Source organism: Poecile atricapillus, chromosome 14 (assembly GCF_030490865.1).
Source record: "Poecile atricapillus isolate bPoeAtr1 chromosome 14, bPoeAtr1.hap1, whole genome shotgun sequence".
NCBI lineage: Eukaryota > Metazoa > Chordata > Aves > Passeriformes > Paridae > Poecile > Poecile atricapillus.
In genome coordinates this window covers 9,720,576-9,733,024 of record NC_081262.1, presented here as the reverse complement: position 1 = coordinate 9,733,024, position 12,449 = coordinate 9,720,576, and the positions used below count along the sequence as shown (strand labels likewise).

General features: G+C 39.1%; 1 protein-coding gene across 2 annotated transcripts; it reads right to left on the bottom strand.

Annotated features, from left to right (window-relative positions):
- Nucleotides 1-1,362: 1,362 nt before the first annotated feature.
- On the bottom strand, nucleotides 1,363-12,357 carry LOC131584511 (cytochrome b-c1 complex subunit 2, mitochondrial). Of its 2 annotated transcripts, XM_058849723.1 has the most exons (14): nucleotides 12,200-12,357; nucleotides 10,189-10,281; nucleotides 9,910-10,059; nucleotides 9,403-9,467; nucleotides 8,401-8,457; nucleotides 7,937-8,061; nucleotides 6,477-6,574; nucleotides 5,996-6,053; nucleotides 5,741-5,836; nucleotides 4,678-4,877; nucleotides 4,325-4,405; nucleotides 3,679-3,755; nucleotides 2,456-2,609; nucleotides 1,363-1,612 (listed from the first exon to the last, which is right to left on the bottom strand). In XM_058849723.1, the coding sequence occupies exons 1-14, from the start codon at nucleotides 12,233-12,235 to the stop codon at nucleotides 1,529-1,531; spliced, it is 1,374 nt and encodes a 457-aa protein (XP_058705706.1). In that variant the 5' UTR covers nucleotides 12,236-12,357; the 3' UTR covers nucleotides 1,363-1,528. The 2 variants fall into 2 exon arrangements, with proteins under 2 accessions (XP_058705706.1, XP_058705707.1); XM_058849724.1 differs by lacking the exon at nucleotides 1,363-1,612 and having other exon boundaries at nucleotides 2,473-2,602; nucleotides 3,671-3,755.
- Between the last annotated feature and the right edge of the window lie 92 nt (nucleotides 12,358-12,449).

Below are 12,449 nucleotides of genomic sequence, written 5' to 3'. Positions count from 1 at the left end.
AGGAAAAAAAAACCACCTTTTGTGAGAGCCATGACATACAGCTTTTAAGAATATATTGCTTCAGTCCTAAGGGTCGCCCATACACTCAGTAGAATCTAGATGGGTTACAAGGCAGTTCCAAGTTGTCCCAAGGCAGAGTTTTAACAGAAATAAACCTCAGAGGTAGGGGAAGGAAGTATTAAAATGAGGTAATTAGGCAAGAACACAGAAAGGAACCTCACACAGCAAGGGGCTTTCAAAGAGATTAAACCTTTGTGTTTATATAAATCATTTACTTTGCTGAAGGAACAGAAAAAGAGCTTGCTTTTCTGTTGACTGAGCAAAGAGAAAGACCAAAGGAAAGAGTATACACTGGACAATAGAATGTTTCATACTAGAGGAGCTTCAGAACTGAAGAACTCAATTTTAGAACAAGCATTTGAAAAAAATAAAAATTCCATGATCAGCTAACTAAATGGCTATGGGAATTTACTGCATGTTGAAGTAATAGCATGCTGTGTATTTCCAGTATGAGTGAAAACATGAGGATGAAGATCACACTGGTTCCAGAAGTGATGATGATACAGACTTGGACGCTTTGCAGTATAAATCTTCATAGTTACAGTGTTGAGCTCACTCATGTTACCAGCAATATCCAAAATTTGGCAAATATCTGATACAAGCCAGACACAGAAGCAGGCACAGTGAGATGCTGTACTCCATAATGATGGTGGTGCACTGTGCAATCCTATGTATAAAGCCAGAAGCATTTGCCCTCCTTCGTGCTGAGAGCCCTTCCTGTTCCTCCTGCCCTTCTGTATCACATGGATCCTGTAAGACTTTGCTTTACTTCAGAATACCTCAAAACATGGCTTCTTCAAACCCTAAATTTCTTATGATGTATTGTATCTGTTTTCTTTTAATATATATGCCTAGACTTCAAAAAATTTATGTCCTATAGCTTTCAAATTATGTATTAGCTATATATGGCAAATCCCCTCAAAGACTTCTTCCAGTGCTACTTGTGGAGAAGTCATGGAAAAACAAAATCTCTGCTAGTCCCAGACAAGTAGGAGCTGCAAGCTCTAAGAAAGTCTAATACATTCAGCTTATTTTGAAGGCAAGTTTCTTTACTTAATTGATGTAAGAATGGTAGAGACAATCTATCAAGAACTTTTCCTGAATACACAAGAGTACATGGATAACCAGTGGTAATTACAGCATTTGTTTTCATTACAGTGATAATTTTTTACACATTTATTTTTTTTTACACTGACCAAAACTCATCTTATTTTCACACAGTGGTTTTTACATCCAGTGTACAGAGCCAGATTTATCAGCCTTTTATATACTGCTTTCAGTGAAAAAAACTTCTACACAAAATGTATGAACTCAGCACTTTATTTGATGAGTGCAAGCCCACAATTACTCCAGATTAACTTTCTGAAAGAACTGAATTCATAAATAACAAATTAGTAGTAATTCATTTAGAACATGGGTGACTTAGAGCTCAGGTCCATCTTGACTCAAATCCATCCCAGATTTGTTTTTACAATTCATCAAGAAAAGGAGTACTTCCCAAATCCCCAGTAGCTGCCATTGATTTCTTCCCACTGATGAACTTCTTTGCAGCCTGAAAAGAAATCAGGAAAGTGGTTACGAGGAAATACTTACTACAACAGAGTTGATGCTACTCATAGCATCAGCTTCAAGTTACCCAAAAAAAAGAACAAATCCTGGCACTACTATAATATACCATCATCTAAACAATCCTCCTTTTCCCATATAAATCTAATTGCTTCTAACGCAGCTGCTCATTACTTTATAATCTAAACAGAAATGGCAGATAGACAGTTGGATATAAAAAGTATGAACTCTAAAAATGGTTATTCCTAGTATAATAATTACACCATAAGATAAAGTGTATCTCACTACTAGAACTATTGCTAGTTGCAGCAATACAAATAAGCAATGATTGTGAAAAAACAAATTTTGTATCTCAGAATTTCTCTTTATGATGGATTTTTAGAAATTTGCTTCACATATAAGCAACAAGGTAATGTGCAGTAGCAACAAAGTTACATCAATTTATCACTGAAAGCTTAATTGTTTTATTAAACCCACCCATTATTCTAGGCTCAGGAATCCTAAAAACATTGACACAGAATCACCTGCACTGGAACTGATACGAAGTTTTCTGTGAATATTAGTTGGCAGTTTTGGTAAATTTAAGTGAAGAAGATGAGAATTTTACATAATTCCCAGCTACACTAGTTTTACAGTGTATTGGATTAAAGAGTCTTCTGTTAGTGAAGACATCAAAAGATACCCAGCTGGGATTTGTAAATGAGCTGCCTTCTCTATTTTTAAAGATAGTATATGTGTGTTTATAAACACATAGAAATGAGCATCAGTTTTCCATAAAAAACCTGACACAGTGATTAAGGAACACCTGTAGATGCTGACACATACTTACATTCACAACATCAGCAGTGGCTACAGAGTCGATTTTTTGAGCAGCAGCAGATGGGGATGTGTGTGTGCCAGAAATCAGGGACTCAGAGCCAATTTCATTCAGCAACCCTTTTGAAGTCTCCACTGACATCAAATAGTTGGCTTTCAGCTGATTTCTGCCATCAAACAAAGCATCAGGAATGAGGAACCTTGTAAGTCCTGCTATATTACCTTTCCTACCACCCCATAAATACAATGAAGTTTCGGTCCTTTTAAACTTCTCAAGATTCCATTTTGAAATGTCAATAAAGGAAAAAGAGGAATATAAGAAATGTATGAAGCCATTCCACAAGGGAAAATAAAAATAAAAAAAAAACCAAAAAAACCCCTAGCTACAGCAGCACTGTGTGTAACTCCCTAATACTAGGTGGCTTTGTTAAAAAACAAACAAAAAAACCCCAACAAAATACCACAAAACCCACAACACACAAAACAAATAACGCCCAAGTTTAAAAGTCCAGAATCCACCATTTAGCTACTTGGGGACTAAGGTGGAACCAATCATGTCTAGACTATCCTATTTTGTGCTATATCTATGCTTTACATGAAGTCTTGTGTTTTATACATGCAACAGATAATATTTTCATTTTGCTACTTGAGTCTGTACTATATTGTTTTGCACAACCAGTTTTAAAAGTGCAATGAAGTTTAACACTACTTGGACACCCCCTCCCACAAATATTCCTAGGGGCACGTACTTCCAGCACTTGGGGTACCATCACTAATTCAGTGCTTTACACTTGCAGACCCTCATTACTCTTTTTCTTTGAAGATGGCACAGATTGCTTATTATAATTGTTTGGGGAATTGCTCAGTGTAACTGTAAAGGGAATTCCCTAAATAATGCAATTTAGGATTCTAATTCAAATACATCTTAATTCTACAGAGTATGATTAAAACGAACGCATCTGCTGACGCTTGCTAATTGCTTATATTGAAACAGTCTTCAGAAAACATTAACACTTCTCTAGCAAGTTTTTATTAGGAAATAACACTACTGGAGAATCAGTGAAGCTTTGAAAAAATATTGACAGGGGCTCAGTTTTTATGCAGGACCATGAGTAGCTCCCCATGGAAATAATTAGAGGATAAGCTCTGCTGTACAGAATGGTCTGCATGTTTGACAAGTAGCTGCATGTTAAGGAAATTCTCCTTAGAGCACATGAGAATTATTTACACACTTACTTTGCCATTGTGACATCAGCATCAGTGACACCACCCTGAGCAACTGCCTTTACCTGGTTCAAAGCAGCTTTAATGACCTGAGGAAAATTAAATCATTTAAGATTTCTTCCCACATAAGATTTCAACATATTATTTCTATTATCTGGTATCTTGGAAACTTCAAGAGAAGAGCAGCTGACAACGTGAGGATTGTCTGCCCGAACACGATTCTGAGCGTTTTTATAACAAAACTAAAAACACTGTAATGAATGCCCAAAAATGCACAAAAACCACTGTGGATTTTAACTGCACCACAGCATTAATTTATATGGTCTCACTGTTTTTCATGGAAGTGCTCAGTTCTGCCAGCTTCAAGAGACAGCATGCTCTTCATTATATACTTAGGCTTACAAATGTAAATCAGCAATTACAGTCAGCAATTCAAGGCATTTTACTAACTTCAGTTCATATTATGTATCTGTCCTTCCCACAAAGCAAGTCTCATTCCCAGCTTACAGAGCTAAGTCATAACTTAACATGAGCATTCTTATACAGGAAATCAGATTAATTTCCTTTTTTTTTTTTCAGATGAATCAGTCACTATCTCAAACAAAACACTACTTTAAAGGTTATGTTGTTAATGCTTAAATTCTAATCAGCAACTCACCTCCCCAGCATTTGGAGCCTTGGATATGGTATAAATCCCAAAGAGCCCAGAATCAGAGTAATTAACATTAAATGCAGAAGCCTGCAAAACAAACATCATCATCAACTGTTTTAAGTATCAGAATAATTCAGCATCAAGCATTGAAAAATAATTACTACTAAGATCTAAAATACTGTAATTCAAGAAGCTAAACTCCATCTGTGCTGAGGAAATATCAGACTGGAAGCCTTTCACTGATATACTGTAATACGTGCAAGAACAAACCAATTAAGATTCCAGCTGAAGGTAGTAACCTCCCAATGATAATACACATTTTACTTAAAAGTCAGAATACAGTAATCCTTTGAACTTACATCAAATGGCTGGCTGGTTGCTTTAGCAATACCCTGGGTCAATTTGCTGGTAACACTGCTTCCCCTCTTGACAAGGGGCCCAGCACCTAAAACATACTGAAGAACACTGAAGGCATTTGCCTCTGGGCTCCCAACAACAGCTCCTTCTGCTACAATAGCAGCATGGACAAGGCTATCACCAGTCTGTTTCCTGATTTCTCCTAGAAATACAACAGAATAAAAGGTAATACAGTGTTGAATTAGAAACTACTGTACATTCAGAAGCAAAGAAAAGCAACATTTTGCTTTAACAAGAGAAGAACCAGGGCCTGAAGTTACTGCATATCCACTCAGGAAGGCAGCATGAGGCTGAAGGTAATTTTAAAAAGTCCTTTATATTCAAAATTTTTCTTGCTAGCACAAAACCCAGTACCTTACTATGCCTTGTTTGAACCTGACCCTAAACCATACACAGTGTGGGATGATAAAACTCAAAGAGTCTCCACAAAACAAATACCCAGAAAATAGTGTACCTTCTGTTCATAATAATATTTATGCTGGTTTATAGAAACTGAAGTTATTCCAGTCAAATATTAAATGCTGGAAGTTTTCCTCTTCATGTCTTTACAGAGATATCTGATACTCCAGCTAAAGAATAGCTGTTGGTAATGGTACAAAACACTGAAAAAATGGTAAAAAACACTGAAAGAGCTAAGCCTCGCTTTGACTTACAACACTTAACACATCTCTACATAGGAATCCTACCTCCACCTGACAGCCCTTAACCTACTCTTACAGGAATCTTACCAAAACTGCCAAGAGAAACCATATGTCAGCTTGTTTTTCACTTTATAGAAAATATTATGTCCCAGGTAAAACTTAGTTGAAGAGTTGGGTGCAGTTTTATCCCCCAGCTTTCCATGGTGGAATCTTCTGCTTATTTAAATGGAATATGCATCTGAATTATCACTTCCAACGCCCAGCACTTCATGTAACTGTAGCGCTTCCAGTTGTAACTTTGAATACTGCTACATTTATAAACAGAAAATTAGTCACTCAGAATAGATACAAGAAACATCCTTACCCCCTCTATAAACAGCCTTTGCACCAGGAGCACCAGCTCCACTTCGGATATTTAGGAATTGCTCTGCAACTTGCTTCAAGGTAGAGTGCTTTATACCTGCAATACAACAGTTACTCCAAGTAATGCAATGACATTGAAAAGCTACAGCAGTAAAATGAAAGTGAAGCCTATGTTAACAGGTTCTCTACAGAGAACTCTAATTTCTCCAGCAGTTTTCCAAAATGACCTACGGTATTCATTCAGGAACATACATACCTATTCCAACGAGAGCCATTCTTGTACTTGTGAAATTGTTCTGTACAAAATGGTGAAGCTGCAACAGTAAATTCACATTTTAGGGTATTTGTTTAAAGAACAAAAACCGTGTGGGTTTCTGACATAGGCTCTTACACTTCTTTAAGCAAATTCCAAATCTTCCAAAAGGAACTGTCTATAGAATGCAATTTTATTGCATTCCCCAGTGACAACTACAAAACACTTTTATAGAAGAACAGCTGCATTTCACTGACAGCCTTACTGTCAACAGAAAGCCGCTGACAACCATCTTTTTAAATGTGAATGTGAGTTCTGTACCCAGTATTAAAAGTTGCATGGAAATAAATTATGTCAACACCAGATCAGTAAGGTCGTAAATACTGACTATATGTATACTAAATTAATTTGGTCTCAAAAGTGTCACCACCTATTCCTGACAAAAAACTGAAACAGATATATAACACAATAGAAAGAACCCTACCTGTTCCGAAGTAATTTTTCCAATTCTGTAGTCTGGACAATACAAGGGATTTGCCAGAGCATTTTTATAAGCTGCAGCATGCAAGTTTTCCAGCACTCCTGAAAGGAACGAAGTTTCAGATAGTTAACATAAGAGCCACATGTAATGAAGGAGATCTGTGGTCCACTTCAAGGACCATAATATTTGCAAAAGCAGGTCTGGAATAATCCAATTAATAGGGAAGTTTCTAAATCCTTGGGCTGGAGCAATCTGGACTGAGGCCTTCTGTTCTTCTGTAACATTAAAAAGCAACCAAAACAAACTTATTATACAAATAACTTACATATGCTCAACACTTTTTGGCTTCAACAGCAAGCTATAAATGCAATCAATGTTTAGAAGAAGGGTAGCAGCATCCTTGTAATTATCATCTTCACTGTAGGCATCCCTTGTTCCTAAGAAAGAACAGGCTCTCTAGAATAGTATTTGTAGCTTTGTGAGGTGTCTCCTCTATCTCCCTGCTCAGATGGAGGATGCCAGTGTCTTCAATTCCCTTCTCATTAATTTTTTTTTTTTTGCATTCCAATAGCATTCTAGTAATTCCTGTTTTATATTCTCCTTGTATTTGCTCACACTTTTTCCTCAAGAGAAAGATTCCTTTCTTCATAGTTCTGTTTCTGAACATAACTGTAATGTAACTAAAAATATTACATTACTATGAAAACAAACCTGCAGTTGATGTAAGTTTAAAAAAATAAAAATTACTAATTTAAAAAAATAGTAGCACTTCAGTATAAACCAGAGATTTTCCCAACATTACAGTGTCACCCTCAATGGGTTACAAAGGTAAACATAGTTCAGAGTGGTACAAATTACGTTTATTGAGTAGAACTACCTGCATGGTCTTGGATGACAAGAGTTAATTACACAAGATATACTGGAATAAGCTCGATTTGACTGAGGCTTTGTGTTGTGTTGCCTCTTTGTTTTCCCTTAAACACAGAAATCTAAATTTACAACCCTAAAGCTGGAACCCATTTTCAGTATGATGAAAATGCATATTGTTTTTATACCAAAATAACAATACAAATTCAAGAATTCTTTTGTAGGATACTGTTTTCACACCAATGAGTAATATCTAAATATGGTTTTCAGAACACAAGCTTCTGCAAATACATTGTCAACAACAGTCACGACTTGCACATTCTTTGGCTGTACTCAAAAAGAATTAAAAATGTAGAATGGAAGCTGTGAAGGAGAACGGTGTAATATATCTTCAGCATGTTACTTACTAAATGTAAGGCTGGAAAAACATGTGTATTAAGAAAAATTCTATAACACCAGAAAGACCATACCCATCATTAAGCTGAAAAATTCAATGTTCATCTGACAGAACAAAAGGAAAACTATTTTTTCCACTTTTTTTTTTATTTTGAAGGAACTCCTGCAGATGCAATAAATGAATCAGAAAATACACTTACCAACTTGAGGACTCTGAAGTGCAATTGCTTTATCAACTTTTAATTGTGGCTGAAGATCAGCTACTTCCCATGGTCTGAATTCTGGTGCGGTGGTAACATTCAGGAGATATTCCATTACTGTATCACTACATTAAAAAAGTTACAAAAACATTAAACACAAGAAACGTACTTCTGCAGTTGAAAGCAATTAAAATTAATTTGTAAGCAGCACATTAACAACAAAATGCATCACTCAAGCCAGAGCAATTATTAGCACTGCTGTACAAAGTAGGATAATACAATTCCGCAACATTTGTATGCTCAGTAACATGACACAGAAGTTGAATATTAATATAGTAATTTACTGATTTATTACAAAACCATGAGAATAGATATTCCTCCCACCCTGTAAAATGACAGGTCTTCACTACCAAGCAATTTTAAAGAAGGTAGTAATTCCCTTTATAGCCCATCCAGATACCTACACATAGTCTCGCAGACATTCAACAGAGTAAGCCATTTTCTCTCTTGTTGCGTGCACACTGCATGAGAAAAAAACCAAAATCCATTTCAGCAAAAAACACAGAAGTAAATTTTCACACATATTTCCTGCCGCTCAAATTAATCAACAAGACACAGACTGGAATAACTCCTTAACCTTAAATCTGTCTGGGATGACTGTTTAAACATATACAGAGCAGAAACAGGCATAATTTAAAGTCACATCTTCAGTATTCAAGTAATAACAAGTGCCCTGTGACCATCAGAATTTAAGATACCACAATAATTCAAGGTTGAACAGTGAATAAGGTTGAATAGCAAAACATGAAAAAAAATGTATGTATTAAAGCAATTTAGAAATTACTTCTTTGGACAGAAAACAGTTGGTCCTGTCCTTTTCCTTCAACATATTTGTTACTGACAGGATCTGAAAAGGGTAGAATCACAAAACACTATTTTTAACCAAATTCTAGATAAAAACATCTTGCTGCATGATTTCAAGATACACTGAAAGAAAGCAGGTACATTGAGATCTCTCTTTTGTTCCTTTTAGCCTCGTTTTCTAGGCTTGAAACCCTCAAATCACAAAAGCTAACTACTGTCTGTACTGCTCCCAAGGTTGCAATATGTTCACAAAAGATGAAGGAAATAAAAAAATCTACTGATTTCAGGAAGTTTATTCTCAAAGTCTGCAAAAGCAGAAAGAAAATTAAGCTTCTCGACAAATTATATTTCTTCCATGTGCACAGTATTTATATTTTGTTTATTGAAAGGTGTTTTTAATATACAAATCATGAGTACACACTTGACGCTTAACAGAACAAAAAGCACAAGATCTTCCTTGACAACATTCACTATTCAAGTACCACTTCCAAGCTGAGTTTATCCACTCAAACACTGTTGTGCTTATTGTCTTATGTTTCATTTAGTCCTAGAGCTCATTTGCATCTCACCAACACAGATTATCTTTCTATGTGGGTACAAACCTCAGGCTGCCACCAACAGCTTCAATGCCACGAGTGATCCGGAAGGAGGAAGCTCCTTTGGTAGTCTATTAAAACAAATAAAAAAGGCAACTTACAATTCTAACTATTTAAAAAACAGATATTGAGTTGATGGCAGCAGTAAGAGAAACTACTTAGAAATATTCCACACATGCAATAAATTGAGTTTGTATCAGCCACCTGAACTAATTTTTACCACAGCTTAAATAAAATGAGTTATGTATATATTTGAATATAGATCTACTAAATATACATCTAGTTTAAGGCATCAGAGGAAAGAATAATTATAAATGAGCATTACTTCCCATCTTCCAGGAAGCAGTATCATTTCTCCTGCACTGAGCCACATAACCCAGTACCATGGCACATGGTTCTCCACATTGCAAGATTTCTTACATTAAATTTTACTATACCATTTACTTTTGCAATAATAAACCTTTAACCATTTCACCTACTGTCAACATAATAACAAAGGAAATAAACACCTACCAAATTAGATGCAAGACGAAGCAGGTGAGCAGTTCCCAGGTTACTGGTGGTTTCATATCTGCTGCCTGTTTTAATAAATACACCAATTCTTGAAGCTGGAGAAAAGTTTTCCAGAGATGCAATAACTAAGCCATTTGGTAATTTTGTGATCTGTATTAAAAAGGAAAAAAATCACTTTGTTTTCATTCAGTGGAAGTACAATCACAGCTCTGCTTTGACTGAGTTTTAAAAAATAAATTAAAAAGAGGGGAAAAAACCAACCTGTATTTTTATACTGACCTCAAGATCCTGAGACTGTGGAGATAATTTCACTTTCTCTGCAGTTGGTGAGGATGAAACTTTAGGAGCTGTTTTAAGTGAGTAAAATCTCTTCTAGAGAAGAAAGCATAAGAGAATGGTTTTCCTTTATTAGTTCATCAGGTTTCTTTACATACTGAAAAAGAATCTGATTTAAAGTAAAAGTACAGTGAAAGACTTCAAACACTAGAGTAAAAACAGTGATTCCCTTGTAACTCCTTTGATTATTTTTTACATCAGTCAGAACCTGTGCTATGACTTCACAAGGACTCTGGAATTTCAAGAAATTGCACTGTAAGAGTTTTTCCTTCCCTCCTTTCCTTGCAGCTGTGCAGTGGGTATCCCTCTCTATCCCATACAGTCTCTAGGACACCTGAGAGCAAGTGCAGAGCAATTACCTGAACCAAGAGCCATAACAATCCACATACACAGCACAACAGCTTGGAGGTAACCTTAAATCCCTTATATGTAGGCAGTTCAGCTCCTGAAGAGTCACCTCAGAGTTCCAACCTGTCTGCACTGACTGCTGCAAGCAAAGAGGAACTGCAGTCTGGACCTGTTAAAATAGGTCCAGAGGAGGCCGTGAAAACGATCAAAGGACTGGAACGCCTCTGCTACACAGGCAGAGAGAGCTGGGGAGTCCAGCCTGGAGAAGAGAAGGCTCCAGGGAGACTTCACTCCAGTCTTGCAGTACCTTAAAGGGGCTCTTTTAGAAGAGACAGGGACACAGGCAGATAGTGACAGGACAAGGGGGAATAATTTTAAACTGTTAGAGAGTTACATTAAATTTTAGGGAGAAATTATTCCCTGTGAGGTGGTGAGGCACTAGAACATGTTGTCAAGAGAATTTCTGAATGCCCCATCCCCATAAGTCTTCAAGGCCAGGCTGGATAGGGCCTAGAACAACCTGATCTAATGTAAGATGCCCCTACCCATGGCAGGGGGCTGGAATGACATGATCTCTAATGTCCCTTCCAACTCAAACCATTCCATAATTCTAGAATTTTAATAACCAGAAGCAGTCCTTCACATGAAAGAGGTGAATATCACAAGAGCCCTGCCTTCAGCAGCTGGCAACAGAAATGACAAGACTATTGATTTCAAATCTGAAATGCTATTGCCTTCCACCCACTTTAGAAGTTGCTTATACTAATTCATTTACATATTACTCTTGCTTTCACATTAAAAGATAATTTAATTCCTATGCATTTCAAGGTGAAAAGTGAGTGACAGAAACACCACTACGCTTCAGCTGTACGGATGGCCAGTGATGTAATTCCCATTGCTTTACCAGAGACTATCCATTGTATGAATGTAGGAAAAACTCCTTTCCTCTCTCACCAAGGGCTAGGTAAGACACCTAGTTTTAAACTCTAAGTCTAGCCATTCATGAACTACTACTTCATATCTAAAACTGAGTCACAAACACGCTGTCACTCAGAGGTCATTCTCCATCCCACTCGAGCGCATTTCCAGCGCTCATCCAACACAGGTTCTACCCGGCTGCCAGCCAGCCCCAAGAGAGCCTTTGGGCAGGACAAGCCCTCTGCCCCCTCCCCGCTTCCAGGACACGCCAAGCGCCAATGCCAAGGGCACCACCTTGTCTCAAGCAGCTGACGCTTCTCCAGCGCGGCGGGATCCCCTCGCCTCCCTTCTCTCCGCGCCCCCTGGGCCGCTGCCGGGGCGGCTCTGGCAAAGCCTGGGGCGCCGCGGGGAGCTCCGGGCCCGGCCCGCGGCCTGCCTGACCTTCAGCCGCTGTCCCGCTGCGCCGCCCGCCGGCCGGCCCGGCCCGGCCCGGCCCCGGCACCCACCCCGACCCCGCGGGCAGCCCGGCAGCCCCGCTGCCACGACCACCGCCCGCCGCCCCCTGCCCGGCTCGCCGCCCCGGGCTGGCCGGGGTCAGCCCGCCCGCAGCCCCCGGGCCCAGACAGCGGCTGTCACCGCCAGTTGCGCCTCTCCCGCACCGCGCACGACGCGCCCGGATCCCGCTCACCGAGAGGGAGCGCGCGGCAACCGGGAACCCCTTCATCGTCCCGTGCCCCTCGGCTCGGCTCCGGCCAGGACAAGATGGCTGTTCCGGAGGGAGACCCCGCCTTCCCGGCGCGCCCCGCGCCGCGCTGACCTTCCAGCGAGCGCACCCCGAACTCGACTGCTCCGCCGGGCGGCAACAGCGCCACCGTGCGGGCACCGCGCGCTGTGCGCCGGCACGGGGCGTCCCCGCTCCCGGGCACTGGGGACAGTGA

Coding starts and splice junctions, on each gene's coding strand:
- LOC131584511 (XM_058849723.1), bottom strand. CDS start 12,235: ATGAAGGGGTTCCCGGTTGCCGCGCGCTCCCTCTCG. Junction 6,575..7,936: donor ACTTCAGAGTCCTCAAGTTG/GTAAGTGTATTT, acceptor CGTTCCTTTCAG/GAGTGCTGGAAAACTTGCAT. Junction 6,054..6,476: donor GAAAAATTACTTCGGAACAG/GTAGGGTTCTTT, acceptor TTACTGTTGCAG/CTTCACCATTTTGTACAGAA.